Source organism: Hibiscus syriacus, unplaced genomic scaffold (genome assembly GCF_006381635.1).
Source record: "Hibiscus syriacus cultivar Baekdansim isolate YM2019G1 unplaced genomic scaffold, ASM638163v2 tig00110678_pilon, whole genome shotgun sequence".
Classification (NCBI taxonomy): domain Eukaryota; kingdom Viridiplantae; phylum Streptophyta; class Magnoliopsida; order Malvales; family Malvaceae; genus Hibiscus; species Hibiscus syriacus.
Genome location: NW_024062822.1, coordinates 1,042,549 through 1,069,795, shown reverse-complemented (window position 1 = coordinate 1,069,795; position 27,247 = coordinate 1,042,549). Strand labels below are relative to the sequence as shown.

General features: G+C 35.1%; 2 protein-coding genes and 1 pseudogene across 2 annotated transcripts; all 3 read left to right on the top strand.

Annotated features, from left to right (window-relative positions):
* Positions 1 to 4,248: 4,248 nt before the first annotated feature.
* LOC120138191 lies at positions 4,249 to 4,851 on the top strand. The gene has a single exon (XM_039153757.1). The coding sequence runs from the start codon at positions 4,249 to 4,251 to the stop codon at positions 4,849 to 4,851; it is 603 nt and encodes a 200-aa protein (XP_039009688.1).
* An 8,721-nt stretch (positions 4,852 to 13,572) lies between these two features.
* Positions 13,573 to 15,414, top strand: LOC120138071 (BES1/BZR1 homolog protein 2-like). Its single transcript, XM_039153674.1, has 2 exons — positions 13,573 to 14,015; positions 14,396 to 15,414. Exons 1-2 carry the CDS (start codon positions 13,797 to 13,799, stop codon positions 15,131 to 15,133), a joined length of 957 nt encoding a protein of 318 aa, XP_039009605.1. The 5' UTR covers positions 13,573 to 13,796; the 3' UTR covers positions 15,134 to 15,414.
* A 10,189-nt stretch (positions 15,415 to 25,603) lies between these two features.
* On the top strand, positions 25,604 to 27,007 carry LOC120138190 (annotated as a pseudogene).
* The last annotated feature ends 240 nt before the right edge of the window (positions 27,008 to 27,247 follow it).

The following is a 27,247-nucleotide window of genomic DNA, read 5'->3' as shown; positions in this document are numbered from 1 at the left end:
CCTTCACTCCACAATCTTGGATGAGTGAGAGGCTTGATATATCCGTCTTCTACAACATTCCATGCTCCCATGTCACTTGCTTGAATGAAATACATCATCCTATTCTTCCAATAGGCATAGTTAGATCTATTGAAGAAAGGAGGCTTGTTGACGGGCATCGAATCGAGAACGGAGTCGACATTTGAAGTAGAGGCCATTGATGACTTGACAATCGATGTAACTATTCCCGAATTGACTCAAGAGGCGATTAAACCTTCAAATGAGTGAGGCTTTGATACCAATTGTTGAGTTAATCGATCGACGAATATGGCCAAGAGGGGGGTGAATTGACAAATAAAAATTTCGGTGGAAGCTATGCAGAAAATTGAAAGTAATTGCGCAGCGATTTAGAGTGGTTCGACTTTCTCAACCAAAGTCTATGTCCACTACCTTAGTTATCCACACTAAGGATTTTCCAAAAATTCACTAATTTGTCTTTCTTTTGAGGACAAAGAGTAACCTTACAAATCCCTCAAGAATTATACCCCAAATTCTTGAGAACACTCTCTCCCAAAGAGAAGATTACAAATTTGCAAACTAACAAGGAAATCCTCACAAGGTAGATTGTTTGCACAATTCTAGAACAAAGAAAAGAACACTCAAGAATGAATACAATTGAGTACAAGTAGTGTTCTTGAAAGCAAAATAAATATTGAATGAAAAATAGGCTTGAAATGCTCAAACTTGCAGTTTTGATGCTTTCTCTTTGATTCTCTCTTGATTCTAGTTGCTTGTTGTTTCTTGTTGTTGATCATTGGCTTCTAAGCTTGTTTAAATACACTTTCAAATGATTCTAAACGTTGGGGATGATTAGTAGAGTCAATAGAGCCGTTTAAGTGTGAAAACAATTAATTAAAGTAGTTGGGAGCGTCAGTGCAGCAATGCATACCCTAGGTGCATCAGTGTAAAATTCAAATATTTTGATCGTTGGACTCTCAGTGCATCGGTGCACTCTTAGTGCACCGATGCATAAAATGCATTCGATGTTTTGAAAAAAATATGAGTGCATCGATGCATGGTCTTGTGCATCGATGCATTAAATGCACTGAGTGCATCGATGCATGGTATGTGCATCGATGCATAAAATGCATTCGATGTTTGAAAAATTAATTGGTGCATCGATGCATGGATTGGTGCATCGGTGCATCACTTTGAAAAATTGATTTTAGGCTTGATTTTGGTTCAAAATACTTTGTGAAAATTGTTTCAAAAATAGTTTAAGTATAAAACACAATTTTACACATTTAATAAGGTTTGAATTTGAACTTGAAATACTTTGAGTAATAATTTGATATTCGATTAATTAAATCAAATATACTTAGAAAATCATTTGTAAAATCTTAAAATTCATTTAAACTTAATTTGTTATATCGAAACACAAAAATATTTTCAATACATTACCTATAATTTCCCCCTGCCATGAGAATCTAACAATCTCCATAAACTCAACATGAGAGGTCTAATAATTAAAAAAATTAAATGGTTTAGGCCTATTAGCCTGAATGTCCTTATGAGTCCACACAACTCCAAGGTGGTGATCAAACACTGAGCATAAACCATAATCCTATCAAGTTCCTGGCCAAGAAAGTATCCCCTACTTATTAGACTATGTGTAAAGAGAGCTAGAATAAGGGTGATCTATGAGCTCCACCTCAGCCAAACAATCCTTAAATTCAGTCATATCAGCCAAATTATAAGGACCAACAACCACAAGATCATAGCTCTTCTCAGTACAAGTAAAAATGTTGAAATCTTCACCCACCAACTAAGGAGACTCCCCCACATCCTTCTTTAACTCTCTCATCTACCCCTACAAACTCATTCTATCCACACCAGAATTACTACCATAGACTGTAGTGATATCAATTCTGTAACCTCCACAATCACCACTAATGGACATAGATTGATCACCTTCTTAAAACATCCTAAAATTAAGATCTTTCTTCCAAAAGAGCCATAACCTCCCATTTTCAGAAGCATTATAATTAGCACACCCATCCTTATTCACTCTCCTAATCCTAGTATCCAGGAAACATATGACATCAACCATAAGCTTCCTCATTCGAGACATAACCTGCACTTGCTTAAGGGGATTATTAAATTCCCTAATATACCAAAAAACACAAAATCATTAAGAAGAAAGTTCCAACTTACCATCACCAACACCAACCACTGAATCAGAGATAGTGACTTTATCAATATTATCTTTCTTCTTAGCCTTCATATAATTTAATAGTGCATCAACTCCCAATGAAGCAACTTTTACCTTCTTGGCTCCCTCTATGCCTCCAACATTAGTCAAAACCTCAAATCTATTTGGGGATCCAACAATATGTTTATTGTTATTAAGTTTACCTCTATCATTTTTATTTGTGACAAGGAAACCTGAAGAGAAGGAAAATCCTTACTCTTTCGTACCTATCATCTCAACAACTTGCTTACCTTCTCTATATACAACATTAACATTAGCCTCCACATTAACTTCATAAACTTTCTCACTCTCTACAGCAACACTATCCACAAAAACAATAGTTTTTTTCTAAGACCCAATCCTTACAATCAAAGGCTTATTCTGTATATGCCAAGGTCTGTTCTCTAAGACCCAATCTCTAGAAGCCACAGAAATAAAGGAAAACACATACAAGTTCGGCCAAGCTAAACTCACATGAACAAGAGTAAATTCCCCCCAAAGCATATCAACAATCCTCTACATTGAGTTGAAATTCGAGGTAGCATCGATGAACTGACCAACCAACGAAAGCTTCCACTCGGAAATTCCCTGCTCTAAGACCTTATTAGGTGGCCGAGCCACCATAAGACTTTCTCAAACAATCGGAGGAAAATACTACAACGACTGCACAACCTTACCCGCAAATATTTTTTTCTAATCGAGTTTAGAAGTGTCACTCATGAGGCAATAAAAGGACAATTACCCCAATCCACCATAATCAACAACAAAGTCCGATCATAACCCACCGGAACAGTACCAGAAATCTCAAGCCACATTAGACCTGTTAACATGCACCCAAATAAAACCGTTAGCGTACGTCATTCTATTTGTTCAAATGTTATCATCCGGTTTTGTTCATTATAATGTTTTTTATTTTTTATAACACTTTTTTATTTTTATTTTAGTTTTTAATAGTTTTACTTTTATAATACATTTTATCTCCATTAATGGTATATTTTTCTATCATTTAGCATGTTATTGGTCTCTTAGTCATTATTTTCATTTCATGTATCTTTTTCTCAGGTTTGGATTTGGCATCGTCTCGACTAGTTAAGATAGTACTTATTTGTTACCCTATTGATATTTTTTTGGTTTGGACCATTGGATTAGATTTTGATACACAGTTTGTATTCGTGGTGGGTTTTCTCACGTTGCTGGGTTATTATTTACAATTTGTTAGTGGTCTTTCAATAGTTTGATCCCTATTATGATTTATTTTCTAATGCAATCAGATTTGTTCGTATCTATCTTTTGTTAAGTTTTTAACATTTTTCTTGTATAGTACTTATATGATCTCAAGTAACTAGTTTTTTGTGTCGATTGTTATAAAAGAATCATAATTATATGTCTAGATTATGATTATAAACAATCATTGTACTTTTGAACATTTTCTCTTTTTAATAAAATTAGTCATTTTTTATTAAAAAATTATCGAATCAAAGTATTACGTGATTAAATTTTTTATTAATTTGGGATAAGTATAACATAACATCCATTTAAAGAGAACTCTTAACAGGTGATTTAAATTATTTAATCATAAATATTTAACTTAAAATAAAATATGATCGAGGTAGTTTATCCGATTTTATTTTTGATGTCAAACAGAACGAAATTGACACTTTTCTATTCTCCAAGAATATGAACATCGATAGCGTCCAAGAATATCAAAGAGCCACAAAGAAAGTTAAGAATCGGGAAATAACAACTAAAGATAATGAAACAATCCAACCAATGGAGGACATGCAAACTGAAGATGATCCTCAAGATGGAGCTGTTGCGACTAAAGAACGCCCCAACAGTCCGGAGAAAATCTCATATACGGCCATGGCTGCCAGTGGATCGACTATGTTCAAGAATCCTCCCTTCAAGATGCCCGAAGAAGAAATAATCTTCTAAGAAGGAGATGTCACCATGGACAATTCTGGAAACTTCTCAAAATAAGTTTCTTTAGGCGAATCCATGAGCTGATTGATCGAAACATGAAACAAGTTGTTATCACGAGACTGCTGAGAAAGAAGATTGGATATAAAGCTCTGATGAATAGAATACATACGCTATGGAAGCCAATAGGTAATTTCAACTTAATAGATCTTGAAAACGACTATTACTTAGTGAAATTCGAAGATATTGAGGACTACATGAGAGTTCTTACCGATGGTCCTTGGATGATATATGGAAGCTACCTGACAGTTCAACCATGGTCGAGGAATTTTACTATAATCGAGAAGCACCCTTCACAAGTCATCGCTTGGTTGCGACTACCTGGTTTGCCCTACATATATTACAATATTGTACTAATCAGAATAATTGCGAACACGATAGGAATAGTCATCAAAATTGACTACAATACCAAAGTTGGAGAGAGGGGAAAATTCGCTAGAATTGCAGTTGTAATTGACCTGAATAAGTCTCTTACTCCATGCGTGGGAATAGACGATTTTATACAAAAAATTGAATATGAGGGACTCCAACAGATCTGTTTCAAATGTGGTACCCATGGGCATGTAAAAGAAGCATGTCAAACAAATCAAGAAGGAAAACATATAGATATTCCCAACACTGGTCATACTGTTGAAGAATAAGTGAATGAGGAAAATAACAAAGATAACCCCTTTAGCCCTTGGATGGTTGTTCAGCCAAGAGGAAGAAACAACAGATACCAAAGAACCCAAAGTAGAAATAAAGAAGTTGAAGGAACATCAAAACAAGGCTCCATATTTGCGCCTCTATATAATGAACATATAGAGGAAGAACCCAGGAATAGCATTAAAGAACACCAAAAACTAAGTAGGGAATCTGAATTACAAGCCCCTGCTACAAGAACTAACACACCAAAGAACCAGATGGAAAACAAAATGGGAGATAGAGAAAGAACGAGAAACAAAGTCACTTTAACTAAAGTGGATTAAAATACGAACCAAACTCAAACAAATGTTACCATCAATCTTGAAGTTGACAACAACAGTTTAGTGGATGTTCCTATCACTGACGGTGAAATGACAGTGAATGAAGATCACACTAAGGAATTAAGTCTTGATGGAATTCAAGTCATGGCAAAGGAAGATGCCCGAATCAGTGAACACATATTAACTGTAGGATATGGAATACATACAACTATTTCCATTCACGAAAAAGACTAACAGGAATCTTACTTCTTGATGGAACTTCAACAGGAAGCCTAGTCAAATTTCTCGCATCACCAAAAAATGCCTCAAAGTCAGAAATTCAAAAACTAATATTAATCCTAACATCCCTTTTCTATCAGAATGAATTCAAGAAAATACTACGAATTCAGAAAATTTGGCTTCTCCTGACAACATCATTTCTACAATTAGTCATGTTCAAATGGTTGAGCAAATTGATCAGAGCCAAAGCAAAGAAGCTGAAGAAAAGGATAAGGAGCTGTCACAAAACATTTACCCTCTATCTCAATGATTATGAAGATCCTGTTTTGGAATACCCAAGGGGCAGTAAAACCTTCTTTTAGAAGACACTTTAAAGACTGTGCGCCTATACACAAGCCCAAGATCATTGCTATAATGAAAACTCACATAAGTGGCAGAAGAGCAGATATAATTATTAAGAATATAGGTTATATTAATTCCTTTAGAATTGAAGCTCTGGGCCATAGTGGAGGAATCTGGATGCTTTGGGATAATTCGGTTGAGGTTAAGATTCTAAGCATTTCTAACCAATATGTGCATGCCCGTGTCAAGCATATTAACAGTAACTGCTGGAATTATGTTACAGCAGTTTATGTCAGTCCTAACCCCAACATTCGATATAAAATATGGGATCTCTTGGACAATCTCAAACCGTGCAATAATGAACCCTGGATGTTAGGAGGAGATTTTAATTGTATCTTGAGACATAATGAGAGAGTTGGGGGAAATAATCGCTTCAGAGGTGAGAGTAAACATTTCCAAGATTTCATATTAAACAATGAAATGATAGAAGTTAATTTACAAGGAGATGATTTTACTTGGTGTCGTGGTAATCTTTGGCAAAGACTCGATAGATGTATTATGAATATAAAGTGGTTAGAATTATACCCTGAAACTAGAGAGCTACATCTGGACCGAATTGGATATGATCACTTTCCTATTCTGTTGTACACTATGAATAGCCCCAAGGATAATTAAAAGAAACCTTTTAGATTTCTGGCAGCCTGGATGGATCACCCTGATTTTGATCGATTTCTTAAAGAAGAGTGGGTTAAGAATGATAATCTTATGGAAAGCCTCAATCATTACAAGAAAAGCATCATAGTTTGGAATAATGAAACTTTCGGCATTATCAACCAAAAGAAGAAAAGAATAGTTTCTAGACTGAAAGGTATCGATAAAGTTTTACGTTGTTATAACTCCACCAAACTGGCAACCCTTGAATATGAACTCAAGACTGAACTGTACACTATTATAAGACAAGAAGAACTAATTTGGGCTCTAAGGGCTAGATGCAAATGGATTAACCACGGAGATAAAAATACCAAATATTTTCATTCATGTGCGATCACTGAGGGTAGAAAAAAACTTATAACAGCTCTTAAAATTGAAGTTGATTCTTGGTGCGATAATCATAATATGCTTAAAAAAATGTCAATGAGTACTATGAGGAGCTGTTTACCAAGGACAATTTGACCAGGCTATCCCTGGAAAATACTAGACCTTTTCCTAATCTGAACAGGGACCAATGGAATTGGCTTGAAAAACCTTTTGATAACATCGAGATTAAAGAAACTTTATTCAGTATGAATCCGCTCAAAGCTCCAGGTGTTGATGGGTTTCATGCAAGTTTTTTCCAGAACAATTGGGACATAGTTAGAGAAAAGGTTTACAATTTAGTTAAACATTGCCTTAATGGGGTCAAATTGATGAAGCTCTAAACAGAACGAGTCTTGTGTTAATACCCAAGGTAGACAATCCTGAGAGAATTACACAATTTAGACCCATAAGCCTCTGTCAGGTTACCTATAAAATTATTACCAAAGTTATTGTTAACCGTCTCAAACCTATTCTTCCTAACATTATCTCTAGTAGCCAAACGAGTTTTATTCCGGGCAGGGTTATTACTGACAACATAATCCTAACACAAGAAGTTATTCACTCTATGAAGAAAAAGAAAGGAAAAAAAGGATGAATGACCATCAAGATTGATCTAGAAATTGGATTGGGATTTTATTAAGGATAGCATTGAGAAATTGGGTCTGCCTAATAGGATTATTCTGGACATTATGAATTGCATTAACTCCATGTCAATCCAACTAAATTGGAATGGAGATCTTACCGAGCCTTTTAAACTGACTAGGGGGATCAGGCAAGGTGATCCTCTATCGCCTTACCTCTTTGTCATCTGCATGGAAAGACTAGCAAAAGAAATTGTGTTAACTGTGGAGCAAGGAAAATAGAAACCAATCAAACTGTCTAGAAATGGTCCTAACATTTCTCACATCTTTTTTGTAGATGACCTCATTCTTTTTGCGAAAGCTGATATTTCTCAAATTGAAATTATTTAGAACACTCTCCCAAAATTCTGTAGTAGCTCGGGTAAAAAAGTGAACATGCAGAAATCCATCATCTATTATTCTAGCAATATTAATGCACAAACTAGAAACACTATAACCAATATGATTTACATCAAGGAAGTCAAGAACCTTGGGAATTATCTGGGAGTTCCTCTGCTTCACAACAGGTTCAATAAAAGAACTTACAACAACATCATCCAAATAATAAAAGACAGACTTGCAGGTTGGAAGGCTAAAACATTATCATTAGCGGGAAGAATTATGCTTGCTAAACCAGTCCTCAATGCAATTCCTGCATACACTATGCAGTCAATATTAATTCCTAAATGAACGTGCAATGAGATTGAAAGGCTAACCAAAAATTTTATTTGGGGGAATACAAATGAGCATAAAAGTATTCACCTTGTGAAATGGGATACAATCTTTAAACCAATCGAGGGATAAGGCTTGAAGAATTTGAGATTCCAAAATAAGGCATTCATTTTCAAACTTGCCTACAAACTTACTAATAGATCTGATCTTTTATGGGTGCAGGTGATGAGAAGCAAATACATAATGAAATAGATTCTACCTGAAAAGCTAGAAAAAAGGGGAGAATCATCTCTATGGAACCGCTTATGCTCCATATGGCCAAAGTTTAAATAGAATATATATTGGAACGATGGAAACGAAAAACATGTTGAATTCTGGCATGACATATGGCTAGATAATAAATACTTCCTATACAGACTATGCAATCAACCAAGGGAAGAGGAGAACGACAAATCTAAAGTCAAGGAGTTGATTAATCAAAATGGTACCTGGGACTGGAATAAGCTCACAAGACTCCTCCCGGATCGAATCATTAACCTCCAGTGGAAGAAATCCTTGCTGACTCACCAGGTTGGATCCTCTTGGAGAAAAGAGTTTTCTCAGTCAAATCAACGTATAAGGTGATAGAAAATATCAATTCAACAGAAGAAAAGATTTGGAGTATCATTGCCAAGCATAACAATATTCCCAGGATCAAAGCGTTTCTATGGCTCATTGGGAAAGATAAAATATTGACCAATTTGGAAAGAGTGCACATGCATATGATGACGGATGCAAGCTGCCCCATGTGCAACTATGAGACAGAAGACTCAAACCATATGCTGAGATTCTGCCCGAGAACATTGCTGATATGGGCAAAACTGATTGATACCCAGAATTTGGATAAATTTTTGAGTAACAGCATCAAGGAGTGGATCACCGAAAACCTGGAAACAACCCAATCCCCTTTACCATCAATTGAAAACTGACCTTCATTCTTTAGCTCTGTAATTTGGTTATTTGGAAAATAAGAAATCAGGCGATCTTCGACCCATAAATGATCGAAAGAGAAACTGTTATTCAACAAGCTATGAGGTTGACCCAGGATATACATAATCCATGATTTAACAAATCTGGAAACACACCAAGCAGGAATGAAATCCAAAATAAATGGAAAAAGCCTATTAGAAACTACTGTAAAATAAATACAGACGAAACCAAGAATCAGAGCACTAGAGAAGCTATGTGTGGGGTAGTTGCAAGAGACCACAATGGAAATTAGCGATTGGGTTTTGGCAGAAGAATAAGGACTTGCTCCATTTTCGAAGCAGAACTATGGGGCATTCACGAGGGCTTAAATATGGCTTGGAATAGGGGAGAAAAAAATGGTTTTGGAATCTGATAACAAAGAATCTATCAACCTTATCAAAAATAATTCGCCTGAGCACAGAAAACTTACCATACTGCAGCACATAGGAAAACTATTAAAGAAAAATTGGGAAGTAGAGTTGAAGCACATACCTAGAGAGGCCAATTGCGTAGCGGACTTCATCGCCAAGCAAATAAGGAAGTATAAGGAAAACACAGTTTTTTTGAAAAACTAACCCAAGGAAGCTGAAGAGTTATTAATTGTTGATAAAACGGGCAGCTAGGCGGCCCATTGTACCTGTTTCAACCAAAAAAAATATGATCATAATTAAATTCAAATAAATTAACCGGTGATTTAAATTATTTAACATAAATATTTAACTTAAAATAAAAATGATCATAATTAAATTTAAATAAATACACATGATTATAAACTTCAAAAAAAATTCCTGTCTACAAATCTAAATCAACGTAATCAATAAAAAATTGACATTTTCGATGCTCAAATTCACCTTGTTTAATCTGTCATTAATGGATAAATAGAAATTATTCAGATTAAAGAACACTATGCATCTCTACTTTTTCAATTTCAAATCAATTGTACTAATATAAAAGTTATATTATTTCATTATCCTGAAATAGAAAAAAACTTATAAAATCGAAAAAAATCTAAATTAAACCAAATATTTTTCAATTCAAACTAACAATCTAATTGTTGAACAAATACATGGACACCTCGGTGGTAGATCGATCATCGGTCTCCCTATGTCCTAACATTCGGCTGGAGTCCGCGAGGGATGGCGGGGCATGCTGCGTTATTTTATTTAGGTCACATCGCTAAATAAATAAAATACTACGGATTAATTTGTGTCGCACGTATGGAGCCAGCCGGTGGCCCCCACACAGAAAAAGTGAGTGCCGGAGACCGGACCGGGTCACATCGGTCTAAGATTCGTGTTTGTCGACATCTGCACCGTTCAAACTGATTATCATCGCACAACCACCGGGAGGAACTCTTCTTCTTTTAGGCAATGAAAAAGTTGTGAATTTAATTTTTTTATAAGTTAATTAATTATTAATTTTAATTATAATAGTAAATGGATAGTATAATTACACTGTAAAAATTTATAATTAAATTAAAAAAATATAAATACAAATAATTTTACAATTTACAAATAAGCCATGGATTACTAGTAATTATTGATTGAGTTAATACGAAAATTTTAAAATTAAAAATTAAAATATATAAACTAACTCTATAACTTACATATTAACTAGCAAAAATAGTTTTATCTTTTTATAAAGCTTTAAAAATATCATTTATTAAAGTTATGACATTAAATATTATTAAGTTATTTTTTAAAAAAGAAAAGAAGAAGGATATGTGATCTAATTTTAGTTAATATTAAAACAATGCTTCGTTGATATATCACTAACTTAATCTATAAATAAAACTATGATTTAAACACGCAAATAACATATTTTTTAATAACACATTACTTAAATTTAATAATATATATTTTAAAAAACAGTAGTTGCTTTATTTTTTGGTTTTGATATTTAATATTTTTTAAAAAATAAAAAAATGAAAATGAAAAATAATTAGTCACACGTACGATAGCGATATACGTCAAATTGATTGAATAAAACAATTAAAAAGAAAAATGAATAGAAAATGCAATTGGTGCATGATTGCATAAGACGTTATCCTAGTCAATAATGGAGGCTATCTATTTCTTCCTCTCGGTCCCATTACAGAAAAAGAAAATGGCTATTAAAAGTCTAATACAACCAAATCCCGTTCATGGAACCAATGCTTTGACCGGTCAGTTGTAGCCTTTGTGGTTATATTCTAGCTCCAACCATCTTCTACAATTATTCCATTTTACTTTATTTTTCCTTTAGATTATTAGTAAAAGTTGAAAGTAATTTGTAAAAATGAAAGATATTCTTTTGGCATAAATATACTTGTATATGCGGCACCCTAGCCATCAGTTACCTAGTTTCTTTTTTTCCTCACAATGATAACTAAATTTTATTAAAGAGATAAAATTATAATCTATTAAAATATAAAGAGAAATTTAGAGACAATAATCACCAACATATTTATACAAAAGTAAAAATTAAAACTAAAGATAAGAAGAAAATTAAAACCTTTCAATTAGAACGATGACCAACATCAAAACTTAATAATCTTCATAATTTTTTTTGTCTATGTCGAATGAGACGCTTGGCGAAGTGATAAAAGAGTGGAAAGAGAACCAAATAATCTGACAGGTCCCTTCACTACACAATCTTATTACATCGGCCAACAACCTTTTACCAAAAGAGGGGATATGACTATATGTGATCACCGACTAACTAATCGAAAAATAAATGTTGTGGTAATTTTTGTGCTAGAACCAAAATGACTAAAAATGTATATGAAAAACGTACCAACTAGCATGAGAATCGTACCATAAAAGCAAAAAAACGTGTGCCACAACAACAAATAAAAATCATGTCACAATGACAAAGATCTTATTCAAAATTAAAAAGACTCAAACACAAAAAATAAAAGTCATAACCTAAAAAAAAGAAGAGAATTAATAGTCACTAACAATCAATAATCAATAATAAAATTGATGTTATTGTCGGATAAATAAAAAAAGATGACGCAAAATATTAAAAAAACTAAGTTAAAAATAAAAAAAAAAAAGTAGAGATGACTAAGGGAAGTTCTACAGGCACCCTTAATATACATTTAAAAAAAGACGTTATCGGTTTTGTTATTATTTAAATAATAAAACAGATAAAAAATTACCTAAAACATTATTATTTCTACCTAAAACATCAATATTTTTTAATATTTTCGGTAAAATGCCAAACAATAACAAAACTGATATAAAAAATAACAAAATCGATAAAGCTTTACCGATTTTATTAACAAAACCGGTAAAATACCCAATAATAATAAAACTGATATAAATAATAATGTTTCCGATAAATTTTTACTGATTTTTTATTTAAATAATAACAAAATCGATAATATTTTTTTTAATCGTATATTAAAATTATTACACGTAATTATTTTCCGACAACTAGGGTCCAATTACCTAGTCTTTAAGTCGGACATTTAGCTATATTCGTATTCCCAATTGTTTTTAATTCACCCGCTTTCTTCTAATAAATAAATATATTTAATCATCATTTATTTCATTATTTTCCCATAGACATGTAACCTTGCAGTGAATTAGTCAAGAATTCTATAGCTCTTTTTTTGTGTGAAAATATTGTGATAGTGATAAAAGAATTCGATTGGAAGTACAATATCTTTTAAAGGTTGAATGAAGTGATCATAAATATTTGAACACCTTCTAATATAAACTTGCGCCAAAGACCTTTTCTTTATTTTTTTAAATATGTTAATTTTATTTATAATTTTTTAAATTATTTTGTGATCAATTAATTTTTTCTTTCACAATAATAATCATTTACACATAACATAATTAATTGAATTTTTAAATTTGAAGATTCTATTTAATACATTTTTAGCATAAATATTTTTATAAAATTAAAAAAATTATATAACCTTAATTTTGTGTGTGCAGTAACCTTAGCCTTTATTTATGTTTTTTTAGCATGTAAATGGTCAGTCATTTTTTGCTTCAGGAATGACTGACAAATGATAATAATGGAACCACAGCACAGCAGGAGTGAGGTCATAGATTCACCAAACTCTATCACTTTACCCTTTTTCACGAACCAAAACATTACAGAGAAACAAGAAAATCTTTATACGGTAATACTTGAATGAAAATAGTTTATGATACAATCAGATAGTATTTTAAGTAGTTAATGGTTTTTTAAAATGGTAGTAATAAAATTGATTTTAAAATAATAATTAACCATTTAAAAATATTGAATATTTTTTGTCAAAGAAATATTAATAAAGGAAAGGAGTGGCGACATCGGGTTAAGCAACCCTTAATTGTGTTATCAGTTTCCAAGGAAATCAGTACTTTATTCATGGAAGTGTGAAAACAGAAAGGAAAAAGAAGGGCGCGAGCTACAGTGAGGGAGAAAGGAAGATTGAAGAATCTAATCAATAAGGAAGCGTCAAACAGTGGGAAAAAAGGCGTTGTTTAATCATCCCCTCTAGAACGATAAAAAAAATACTTCTAAGTTTCAATTATAAACAACAGCAATATCCTCGTGTGAGAGAGAGAGAGACTTGTCTACTGCGTGTCTTCCCTTTGGAATTTCGCTCATATCTCTCTGTTTCTCGCATTAATGCAACGATTCTCTTCTTCTTCTTCGGCTTGAATATTGAAAACAAGAGGCCAAGGTGTTTTGAAGAGAAAAATGACGGGGGCATCTGGGAGATTACCGACATGGAAAGAGAGGGAAAACAACAAGAGGAGGGAACGGAGGAGAAGAGCCATAGCTGCAAAGATATACACTGGTCTTCGATCTCAAGGCAAGTATAAGCTTCCTAAACATTGTGACAACAACGAGGTCTTGAAAGCTCTTTGTGCTGAGGCTGGTTGGATTGTTGAAGAAGATGGCACCACTTATCGCAAGGTTCGCTTTCTTTTTCCTTGTAAAATTTATGGGTTTTCTTCGTTTTACAATACTAGATCAGATCTATACATGCATGCGTTGTTTCGGTGTTAAATTTGGATTCTTGATTGCTGTTCTGAAATGGGTTTTGATTGATTTTTTATGTTTTTCCAATCTGGGTCTTTTACTTTGGGTTGATCTGGATTGAAGAAGGGAAGAATTAATCGGAAAGTTTTTATATGCTTTTTTACTCTTTGTTTCCTTTTTGCTTAAATCAAATTACATAGAAGCTTGTGATAGTCTTTGATGGTCACAGATCTTGATTGTTCAAGAGAATATAACAGAAAAAGCTTCGATCAGTTTTGATTTATTCTGATTCCTTTCTAATGAATTTGGTGCAGGGATGCAAGCCACCTCCATCTGAGCTTGCAGGGACCTCGACAAATATCAGTGCATGTTCATCTCTTCAACCAAGCCCGCAGTCCTCATCCTTCCCAAGTCCCGTTCCTTCATATCATGCTAGCCCATCCTCTTCCTTGTGCCCTAGCCCGACTCGATTCGATTCGAGTCCATCGAACTACCTTCTTCCGTTCCTCCGCAACATTGCTGCCATCCCAAATAATCTCCCTCCTCTTAGGGTATCTAATAGTGCTCCCGTAACCCCACCTCTTTCATCACCTACTTCAAGAGGATCGAAGCCCAAACCTGACTGGGAGTACCTTTCAAATGCCTCTCTGAACTCCATTCGGCACCCTCTTTTCGCCACATCAGCCCCATCTAGCCCCACAAGGCGCCACCACCATGCACCAGCCACCATACCTGAATGTGATGAATCTGATGCCTCGACTGTTGACTCTGGTCGTTGGATGAGTTTTCAGCCATTGGCATCATCCAATGCAGCCCCTCCTTCACCGACCTTTAACCTTGTGAAGAGGGTTGCTCAACAGAATCCTCTCCAAGATGGTGTCAGTGTCACTAGACATGGAGGGGTGACATGGGGGACGGTTACAGAGATGGGAAGAGGCTCGGAGTTTGAGTTCGAGAACGGTAGAGTAAAAGCTTGGGAAGGTGAAAGAATACACGAAGTTGGTGTCGATGATCTGGAACTTACACTAGGAACTAGCAAGACTTGTGCATGAGCCTTTTCTTCACTGCAATAAGAGATTCACCGTTCCTCAGCATTGCTGCGTTATATTCAATGTGAGTTCCTGCATTGCTCAGAGACCATCCTTCCATCATACGAGTACAATTTTGAGCTAAAGGAACTCAAGCCTACTTAAATTGCCTTTGACGAACTTACAGGGCTCGAGAGACACCACGAGTTCAATCGTGGAGTGACATGATGGAAAACCGTAGTGATTATATGAAAAAGTTGTCGATGTTTATGTTTTCAGCTTTCTTATGATGTCTTCATTTGCCTTGTGATTTGTTCGGATTCCAATAGAGGGGTTGTGTTCTTCTTACCTATCATTTGAAGAAACACAGAACTCGAATTTTGAAGGCAGTAATTACTAGACATTGTTGCAATGGAAAATGTTAAGATCTAAAAAATATAAATAGGTGTGATAAAATCAGGGTAGATAATTTGTGTTCATTTTATGGCATATCGCATCAGTTCTAATAGAAAATATTTGAACTAGCTTTTGTTTTCATGTTATATATATATATATTAATCCTTGCGCCCGCGGGTTGAGGGCCTTTTCCCTTGGACCACGTGATATGTGTTCTTTTGTTTTTGTTTTTTTTGGTAGGCATGCGATCTTATATCTGTCACGTTTGATGTTCTAAATGTGCCAACCAATACGATGGCTTGGTTTGTTAATTATTGGTAAACTACTTATGGTATTTTATTTATTCTTATTTTTTATTTTCACCATTTTATTAGTTTTTCTTCAAAAAATTTGTACTTCAAATGATATCTTGTTTTTATGTTGATACATATTGTTAAAAATTGACGGTGATTTTTTATATATAAATTTTTCATGTTATTTGTATGTTATAGTTAATAGTATAATGATATTTGTGATCAATTTATTGATTGCATTCCAATAATATTTTTAATAATTTTATTTGATAAATAAAGTGATGATATATACTATCATCTCATTCGAATAAAAACATTGAATGTTAATCAAGAGGATTACCTCTTAGAGAAGGGTTAGATGTTTTGTCACTAGATTAAACAAGTTATTTATGTTAGCTTAACTGAAATTTATATTTTATTATATTATATTTCTGCCATAAAATATTTTTTATTAAATTTAATTTTTTAACATTACTTTCATTTTAAAAGAATTTCGAATTAAAATTTTCTGTAATGTTATTTTTTTTCATTATCATTTAAAAAATACATCTCGATTCTTATGTGAAATTTAAAAAGTAACTTCAAAAATATGATATTATCATGATCGTTATTTTTTAACGGAAAAACAAAACTAACGTTAAATATAATTTTATAAAAATAATAATTAATTGATCAAAAACAAAAAAAATGCAGAATAGATAAGATATAAATAGACAATTTATCATTATTTTATTGTATCAATTTATGACAAAAAAATATACTGCCTTTAAGGATGTGCATGGGACTCGAACCCGACCCAATCCAAGGTAATGTTTTGGTTGGGTCAGTCGAGTGAAAAATGCCAGACCCGACCTGAAAAATATTTTTTCTTATACATTTATGGATAATTATAATGATAATCCTCTCTATATATTATTATTTTTCAATTAAATCCCTATTTTATTGAATAAAAATATTTTTTTTATTATTTTGGGTAGGGTCGGGCCAGGTTCGGGTCGAGTTTGGGTCGGGGGAGTGTGTAATTTTTTTGGGTCGGGTCGGGTTGACCAAAACCCGACCCAAACCCGACCTGTGCCCATCCCTAAATGCCTTTACCCCTCCATATTATTTCATTATAATCTTAATATTATCTATTAATTTCAATATATGTATGGTACATTGTTATATAAATAATAATTATTCTTAAAAAACGTATTCTACTTTATGATAATAGTTTTATTTGATTTTATATAGCAAATTTGGGTTCGTTTTGGGTCATATAAAACCTGTCCATTGTGCATAGAGTCTTCAAGCCATATTCCAAGCGTGTCTCTGATTTGGGCCGTCTTTTCTACGATCCAATTCCATTCCTTTCCAATTGCGACAATGAATGATTCCCCATTTCAATTAGGCATCGGCATTTTCAAGTATAGTAATAAATCAGTGCAACATAATTTTCATATCCACCGACTGTACTTAGTTGTGCTTATATTTAATTAATTAAATCAAAATTTTAAAATTCAGATAAAAATAATAACGGTTATTTCAAGATTTATAATTTTAAAAATATGACATTTTCTCGTATAATTTTTTCCCATGAGCCTTTGTATTCCAATGTATATTTTTAGTTATTAGTAAATGCCATGGATAATGGGACAAAAGCAAAGCATGAAAAACATTGATATGAGAAGAATTCTCCACCACTGGTAGATCCATAGAAAATTGGACTTGTCAGAGAAAATTAAAACCAATCTTTTACGGAATCCATCGACATTAATGTGGTACCATAAAAAACACCAATAATTTGGTTTGATACTCTTGCCTGGCTAAGTTTGAGAAATGAAAGACTCAACCAAGAGTCACGCAGTGCTATTACCAAGCCCTGGTTTAGGGGCTATTTGACCTGACACCGTTTTTTTTTATTTTCTCTTTCCCGTTTGACAAATATTTCCAGAAGTAGCATCCTTTATGCTGAGTTGGCAAAGGCGCGTCCCCGGGGACGCGCTTTACCCGTATTTTCGCTGAGTTGGATGCCACGTGTGGAAGGCGCATCCCTGGGGACGCGCCTTTGCCAACTCAGCAGACACGTATTTTGTTTAATAATAAATAGTTTATTTTTATTATTATTATAAATTAATAATATATTATGTAAAATGTTTCGATTATAATGTAAGAATTATCAAATGTATTTTGTTAATGTGTGTTAAAGGTGGAGTGAATTATCTACATTAATATGATATAACAATATATGAAAACCAGTTGTGACTTTATTGTAGTTATAGGAAAAATGTATGAAATTATAATATTACACATATGGTTATATTATTATTTTTGATTTTGATTATCGATCTATTAATTTTATCAGTTAATTATTTAAATGTTATCAATCTAGTCATCTCATATTAATATTTAACGAAAATATTGATGTATAAGTTAATAAATTAGTATAATTACATATTTAATCTTCAAGACTTACATATTTTATAAATTTTGTCTTATTGAAAATTTAATTTAATAAATTTAATCCTCCAATCAGAACATGAAATGTGTCACCGTATACATTGATTTTTTAATAACTTTTAATTTGTTTAATTTAATATTTTTCTCTACTTAGAAGGTGGAATTATTATTATATTTTAAAAAAAGTTATAACTAATAATATTAATTATTATATTAAATAAATATATTAAATATATTTATGCATTTAAAAGTTAAAAAAAATTATTTAGGTGTACATACATTGACAAATTATATAAATGCAATAACATTAAATTATTAGAAACAAAAACATTCATTTAAATACAATATTAATTACATAAGAGTTAATGGTTCTATGATGATAACAGAGCTGGACATTTTTTTCTATTGTGCCCGATGTTTCTACAATGCCCACATCGTTTTTGTTCTGTTGACTTCTCCCGAATATCCATATCACAATGTATTCTAGTAGATTTTGGACGACCTGAGTCCCTCAATAGTAATGGATCTGGTACAATTGTAAGCCAAGTTTGAATCTCATTTGGGTCTCTTTCGTTTCCTATGGGCGGAAACTCAAATTCATATACCTTCAATACTTGTGAAAGTTGGTATACGGGATCAACATAATTTTTGTAGTCCAAATGCAAATGTGAGCAAACAACAATGACATGAGAGCATGGACATTTGAGTGCTTGAAAGAAACCACAATCGCACCACCTCTCTTGCAGATTAACTCTGAAAGAGTTAGCTTCAATCCCTTGCAGGGGACGTGGCATTTCGGTTACACGAAACAATTCACGGGTGCGAGAAAAATTTATAACTAACATCCCATTTGATGCAACAACTTTTTTCTGTAAATCAACTACTAGTCTTGGGTGGTAAATATGTCCGTTTTGCATCCAAGTAAGAGCTTGTCCACCGAGCTTTGCAAAGAGTTGACCCAAACGAAAATAAGTCGTTTTAACCAACGTCGTGACTGGTAAATGACGCGCCCCCTTTAAGGTTGAATTTATTGCTTCAGCCAAGTTTGTTGTCATATGACCATAGCGATACCCCCCGTCATATGCATTTGTCCACATTTCTTTGCTGATGTCCATAATGTACTCGCACCCCTTCTTATTTTTGCCAAACAGCTCTTGTAGCATCGACTCAAACCTTTGAGGTAAGAGTTCGTAACCTAAGCCATTAGGAATATGTAATAGTTAATATGAAGTATAAATAAGTAATAAGAAATTGATAGAAAAATTGGGAAAAAGTAGCATACCCATCCGCATGACTAACTGACGTTCATCGTTCTTCTTGTATTTTCCGTAATAGTTTGCAGCAATATGACGGACACAATAACGATGTTGAACATGTGGAGGTCTATACATTGTACCCAAAGAGTCCATTGCTGCTTTTATCCCGGCTCCTCGGTCTGAAATAATGTATACTCGTTCCCTGGTGACAACATGTAAACGTAAATTTTTAAGGAAAAAAGCCCAAGACTCAGTGTCTTCTCCTTGAACGAGGGCAAACGCAACATGAAGAATATTACGGTTTCCATCTTGGACCACAGCCAATAATAAAACTTGCTTGTATTTCCCATATAAGAAAGTACCATCAATTTGGACAATTGGTTTACAGTACTTGACTGCATTAATACACTGAGGGTAAGTCCAAAAGACTCGGTAAAATTGGCAGCGACCGCGAACCATTCGATCATTCACGTAATGATGTTGAGTTTCGAATTCAACAATTGTCCCGGGATTAAGTCTTTGCACAACATGAAACCAACTGGGCAGTTCGTTGTAAGAGGAATCCCATTCGCCATGAAGTTTGCAAATGGCATTCTGTTTTGCCAACCACGCTTTTTTATATGAGACAGTGTACCCATATTGTGACTGTATAGCAGAAATCAACACTGCAACAGCTATATGAGAGCTTTGCTTCACAATGGGCATGATTGCTTGACAAATAATGTTGGAGTCCAAGTTGAGATGATCCTGGTTTATACCTATTGCACAACATGTATGAGGACCGTTGTATCTGGTTAGTTCCCATAAGTTGTTCTTCCTCTTCCTCTTTGATACACGGACCATCCATTGACATCCGTTGTCACGTTGGACGCAGTAGCAGACATATTTCTCCGTGTTAGATCGATCAACTCGGGACTGAACTGAGTTACGAATATTGTAACTCTTTATTGCCATCATTGCTTCCTCCTTTGATGTGAACTCCATTCCAATATGTAAATTACCGTCATTGACTGATGATTGAAGTCCATAATTGCCAATATCAGGAAGATCTGGAAATTCAAGCTCATACATTGCATCATAATCAGCCTCATACATATGTGCAGAAAGTTCGGCTGGTGTTGTATTTATCGGAACGTCATCCTCGTCATCATCAGAATGTACGTTAAACTGTGGTGAGTCAAGTTCAACGAATAATCCCGTTTCAGCACCATCTGCACTGGCTCCCGAAGAGTTTCTTCTGGTGGAGATGAGGGTTCCTCCGATAATCCAATGTTGAGGTCAAATAAGTTCTCGCTTGCGTGTCCTCCTCTTGAACTTGAGGCCATTGTATCATGTGGGATGTGAATAGACTGTCGTCTCGTTGGCATTTCCATATGTAAGTCGAAAACATTGGCAGATGAATGTCTGCCCCTTGAAGTAGAAGAGATGTTGCCATATGGATTATTGGTGAAGCCACGTGGGTTGAGATCATAAGCAGTTGCAGATGAATGCCTTCCTATTGAACTTGATGGCATGGTATATGGCGTTGGATCCGCCATTAATGATGTGAAATCATTACAGATCAGTTGTGTCGGGCTATCAACTTGAACAGTTTGATATGCAATGCCAAAGTGAGAGGAATATGAGAGACCACGAGTTGCACGAACCTCAATAAAAGTGGCATACATTTCAATAAGAGATTGTGAACTCCCCATATGAGCATCAACCATCATAGAAACATCATCATTGTTTGAAAGCTAAAATGATGTATACGTGAGCGGAAAAAGTTCAGTAGGAAATCTGTACTGAAGTGAAGATAGTCTTCTCTGGCCTGCTACACGAATCTTTAGCGAAATTTTTGTGATTAACTCCTCAATTGTGATGTTTCTCTTCAAGGTTAAGGGGATATAATGATCTGACTCAAAAACAACCCCCTCTTCAGCTTCCTTAATTTCTCTATCATACAAAACAACAGCAGAAAGATGACTCATTTTTAGAGAATTTGAGAATTTAGAGTTTGGGAATTTGAGAATTTGAAAGATTGTGAACTGAAGTTTGTTTTGAAAGTTTATAATACGTTGCATATAATAGTGTCTATAATCGGAGTACTATTAACATGAAGGCGTGTTCCCGGGGGCGCGCATTCCATTATTTCGTCAGAGAATATGTTATCATTGCCCTATTATGTCACTCATGTCCCTCGGGGACACTAGATATATCAGTACCTATTATTTCACTATTCACATTAAGGCGCGTTCCCGGGGGCGCGCCTTCCATTATTTCATCAGAGAATATGTTATCATTGCCCTATTATATCACTCATGTCCCTCGGGGACACTAGATACATCAGTACCTATTATTTCTCAGGGGACATGAAGGCGCGTTCCCGGGGCGCGCCTTCCATTATTTGTCATAGAATATGTTATCATTGCCCTATTATGTCACTCATGTCCCTCGGGGACACTAGATATATCAGTACCTATTATTTCACTATTCACATGAAGGCGCGTTCCCGGGGGCACGCCTTCCATTATTTCGTCAGAGAATATGTTATCATTGCCCTATTATGTCACTCATGTCCTCGGGGACACTAGATATATCAGTACCTATTATTTCACTATTCACATGAAGGCGCGTTCCCGGGGGCGCGCCTTCCATTATTTCGTCAAAGAATATGTTATCATTGCCCTATTATGTCACTCATGTCCCTCGGGGACACTAGATATATCAGTACCTATTATTTCACTATTCACATGAAGGCGCGTTCCCGGGGGCGCGCTTTCCATTATTTCGTCAGAGAATATGTTATCATTGCCCTATTATGTCACTCATGTCCCTCGGGGACACTAGATATATCAGTACCTATTATTTCTCAGGGGACATGAAGGCGCGTTCCCGGGGGCGCGCCTTCCATTATTTTGTCATAGAATATGTTATCATTGCCCAATTATGTCACTCATGTCCCTCGGGGACACTAGATATATCAGTAAATCAGGTAAATTATAACCAAAATTTAACTTCTTTTGAAAGTTCAGCAAGTTAAGAATAACTTAAATTAAAACGTTATGTGAAGTTTGAATAAATTAGATAAAATGTTATGGATAAATTGAATAAATGTGAAGTGATAAGTTGATTGTGACATTGAAATTGTATGGAATGAGCATTGAAATGTGACATTGAATAAATTGCCAATTCACCCCCTCTTGGCCGATTCCGTCGATCGATGAACTCAACATAAGTTGATTTTAATGTATACGTTTTATATATGTTAATGATAAAATCATATGTATGGATAAATTAATTTCAATTTAGTATGTGAACTATAATTGGAATATAACTTTTAATTCGAATACAATTGGAATATTAAGTTGAAATTTAATGTTAAATTTCGAATACTATAATTTATATTTTAAATTTAAATTTGAATAATATTATTTTTATTTTTATTTTAAATTTCGAATAATATAATTTGTATTTTAAAAACATTTATCAAACATTTAATGTTAAATGTGAATAAAAAATAACATTAAAAAATATGTATGTAACAACCATGAAACATTTAAATAACATAACCAAATTACATAAAATTCTGAAATATAATTATTTAAATAACATTAAATATAACTGGATCACCGATGTCGTCTTCTCGAATGAGTTCCACATGGCGGTGGTTGTCTATTTCGTGGAGGATTTCTTCGTGGAACTTGTTCTTCAGTCTCCTCATCTCACTATCATCATCAGCAGCATTTTCTTCATTTGGTGTAGATGACGCTGAAGGGGCTGAAGGGCTTGTATAAAATAACGACCCTGGAGGAGTGCTAGTAACAATCCCACCGCTCCCCGGGAACTGTGAAAATTGTGGAAACATTGGCATCGATGTCTGTGATCCAGATGGAGATTGAGGTGTCTGCGGAGAAGCACCACCAGCCAAATAAGATGCATATGAACCATATGCTGGATCATTAAACATAGTCGTATATGCACCTCCATATGGTATAAAACCCTGCGGGCTAGGCATGTAACCTGGCGGGCTAGGAATGTAACCCTGCGGGCTCGGAATGTAACCCTGCGGGCTCGGAATGTAACCCTGCGGAGATGGCATATAAACTGGTGGGCTTGGCATATGAAGTGGAGGGCTGGGCATGTACCCCTGCGGCATCGACGAATAAGGATGTTGTGGTGGGACTGATGCAGAACCGGTAGCACATTCTCTCCGTCCACGCGTCGGGGGACGATGATATTGAGACGGTTGACGTCTTTCTCGGCGCCTAGGAATGTTAACCCCTCGTGCTTCCGCCGAAAGTAGAAACGGCTTCCCATTTTCATTAAACCAGTCCATATAGTTATCCGTAACCATATGACCAGTTTCAGCATAATATTGTCGAGGGGCCACCAGTGTATATCGGTTCTCCCAAAGCGCAATCCAATCTCTGTGTCTCACCACCCAGTTAACATCTTTCTTTCCTCGTCTATCTATGTTATGCACGTCGTCTAAATTCCTAGGAGCTCCAGGAATATATTGTGTACAACCATACTGACGGAGCACGCGATCAACTGGATGCCACTCAATAATAGCATAACATATAAGAGGTATAACTGATATCCATACATCTAATGACCCACTAAGGTGGGGTGGGATGCAAGCTTTCACTTCATCGCTCGCATAAGGTATCCACTGAAACTGAAATATAAATATACAATTCAAATAAATAAAATATTCTAATTATATAACATTTTAAATTAAAATATTAATAATTAAACAAATTTAAAAACATACCTCAGACCCAGCTTTCGTATCAATAAGTAAACGAATTTCCTCTAACCCAGTAGGTATACTTTTATGGTCCTTTCTTTCATCGACCACCTATGAAATATAATATAAACTAAATATCACCCTATTTAATTGAAAATATTTAAATCAAAATTAGTTCGAAATTACCTCAACAATAAGGGGAATACGTAGGTTCATTCACGATCGGGCATAAGAAAGGCATGCGGAACCACGCCCATGATTGTAGAAGCAGAAGACACCACCGATAGCAATTCTTATAATTCGTCGCCCGACACATTTCTCTAAAGAGAAATGCCAAAACTGCAGTACCCCAACTATATCTTCCAGCTTCATCAAAATCGATCAGATGCCGCAACCACATACAATGCACCTGGTTGCGAGATTTGTCGGGCATCAATATTCCTCCAATTATTCGTAGAATATATGCCCGAGCACATGCCTTTGCTTGATCCTCTGAAGCATTTTCATTTAAAACCTCAAAATTAGCTTTCAACCAAGATAAAGCTATTCTACATCCATTAAACTCTGGCGGAGCAGCTCCAAGATAATCAATGCACATTGATTGCCAATCACCATCCGCCATACCACACATCATATTTCCGTCGACGGGAAGCCCCAGATGCATAGAGACATCCTCCAATGTAATTGTCGCCTCTCCACATGGAAGGTGAAAAGTGTGTGTCTCGGGCCTCCACCTCTCAATCAGTGCAGAAATTAGGACAAGTTCGAGTTTGCAACCGCCTATAATTGTTGCAATATACCCGAACCCGGCAGAAGCCAAATGGCAAAACGTTCCGGTGTCGGTATACGTGGGATTTTTAATAAAAGTCTCTAAAATACGATCAGCATCCTAAATAATACATTATAAAAATAAAAATTAATATAAATTCATAATAACTTTAAAATAAAAATAAATTAAAATAACATTAATTATAAAAATATTACCATATCGCTAAAATGTCGGAGATATGATCAATATCCAATCGCAACAGCATTCGTTTTCCATTATAACTGTAGACAAAACAATATAATTAGCAAAAAAATTAATAATTCTAAATAAATAATTATATAAAATTATTTTAATAAAAATTATATTTACATAATATTATATAAAAAATAATAACTATTTAAAAAAATACTAACATAAAAAATAAATTTCTTACCACTAATAACAAATTTAAAACTCAAATAGTTGGAGAATTTGAGTTATATAAGAGAGGAGAATATGATTTTGGGTGAAGAATGAGGGAGGTTGAGGGGGTTATATAGGGGGAGGAGGGTAGTTAGGAAAAACGGATGGGGGCATTTATGACATTTAATGGAAGGCGCGTCCCCGGGGATGCGTTTTCCACACGTGTTTGCTGAGTTGGCGAAGGCGCGTCCCCGGGGATGCGCCTTCCACACGTGGCATCCAACTCAGCGAAAACACGAGTAAAGCGCGTCCCTGGGGACGCGCCTTTGCCAACTCAGCAGAAAGGGTGCTACTTCTGGAAATATTGGTCAAACGGTGTCAGAAAGGGAAAATTAAAAAAAACGGTGTTAATTATGTCAAATAGCCCTGGTTTAGGCCACCTTATTCCAGTCCAGGAGCTTGGAAAGCGCCTACTGACACTCAATTTCAAGGTAACCATCTTTGTTGATTCTTCACAAACATCAGCTGCAGAATCGCAGGTAATCGAATCGTTTACGAGTTTGAACAGATGTGAGGTTATTCTTCTCCCTCCGCCCGATATCTCCCACCTTGTCGATCATGATGCTGCTGTGGTCACTCGATTAGCAGTTCTCATGCGTGAAACTAGACCGGCGTTTTCATCTGCATTATCTGCTTTGAGTTTCGCTCCCACAGTTCTCATAGTTGATTTGTTCGGATGTGAACATATGGAGGTTGCTGATGAGTTCAAAATTCAAAAGCTTGTTTACATTAGTTCGCAAGCATGGTTTCTTGCATTAACTTTATATCTTCCGATTCTCCATGAAAGTGTGAAAGGAGAGTATGTTGATGAGAAGAATGCTTTGTTTATCCCCGGATGTAAGCCTCTTCTGCCTGAAGATGTAGTCGATTCGATGTTATCACGGTCGGATCAACAGTACTGGGAATATTTAAATATAGCCATGTTATATATATATATCATTTGGGAGTGGTGGGTTGCTGTCAAATGAGCAAATGCGAGAACTGGCTTTGGGTTTAGAGCTAAGCCAACAGAGGTTCATTTGGGTGGTTCGACCACCAGCCGAATCCAACGACGGCTCATTTTTCACCGTCGGGAATTCCGGCAACGCCGATGAAGGAGTAGCAAGCTATTTGCCTGAAGGGTTCTTGGACCGGACCAACGGCGTGGGTTTCATCATCTCCGACTAGAGTCCACAAGTTGAAATTTTAAGGCATGAATCGGTTGGGGGATTCCTGTTGCACAGTGGGTGGAATTCGACCTTGGAAAGTATCATCAATGGAGTAGCGTTGATAGCTTGGCCCTTGTATACAGAGCAGAGAATGAACGCTACGTTGTTAGCTGAAGAGGTGAGAATAGCAGTGCGACCGAAAACGTCGCCATGGAAGGGAATCGTGGGAAGAGAGGAGATAAAGATGATGGTGAAAGTGTTAATGGTGGATGAAGAAGGGCATGCAATGAGAGGTAGAGTCAGAGAGCTTAAATCGAGTGGACAATGAGCTTGGAATGACAATGGTTCTTCTGCTAAAGCATTGGCTCAGTTTAATGCGTTAGAACTTCCTTCATCCTGTTTTAAATTGTAATACGAGTCTCTTGAAGAAACTTGTGCTAAATAAAAGCTTGTTTTAGTACTAGAAGTTATTTCCTGAACCGTTTCCATTATATTGTTAATGGTGTTGGGGAATTCGGGTTAATTTCCACCAATAATAACAAATTCACCTTGAAAACTATTATCTAGGTGACTAGTGTGAAAACGATTGTACTAAAAATCACCCCAATGTAGATTCTCAGGAAAGAGTGGAAGAGTCACAATG

What these genes read in the sequence shown, in the direction of transcription:
- LOC120138071 (XM_039153674.1), top strand. Translation starts at nt 13,797, where the DNA reads ATGACGGGGGCATCTGGGAGATTACCGACATGGAAAGAGAGGGAAAAC. An exon ending in ATGGCACCACTTATCGCAAG is followed by an intron (nt 14,016 to 14,395) that starts GTTCGCTTTCTT and finishes AATTTGGTGCAG; the next exon opens with GGATGCAAGCCACCTCCATC.
- LOC120138191 (XM_039153757.1), top strand. Translation starts at nt 4,249, where the DNA reads ATGAAACAAGTTGTTATCACGAGACTGCTGAGAAAGAAGATTGGATAT.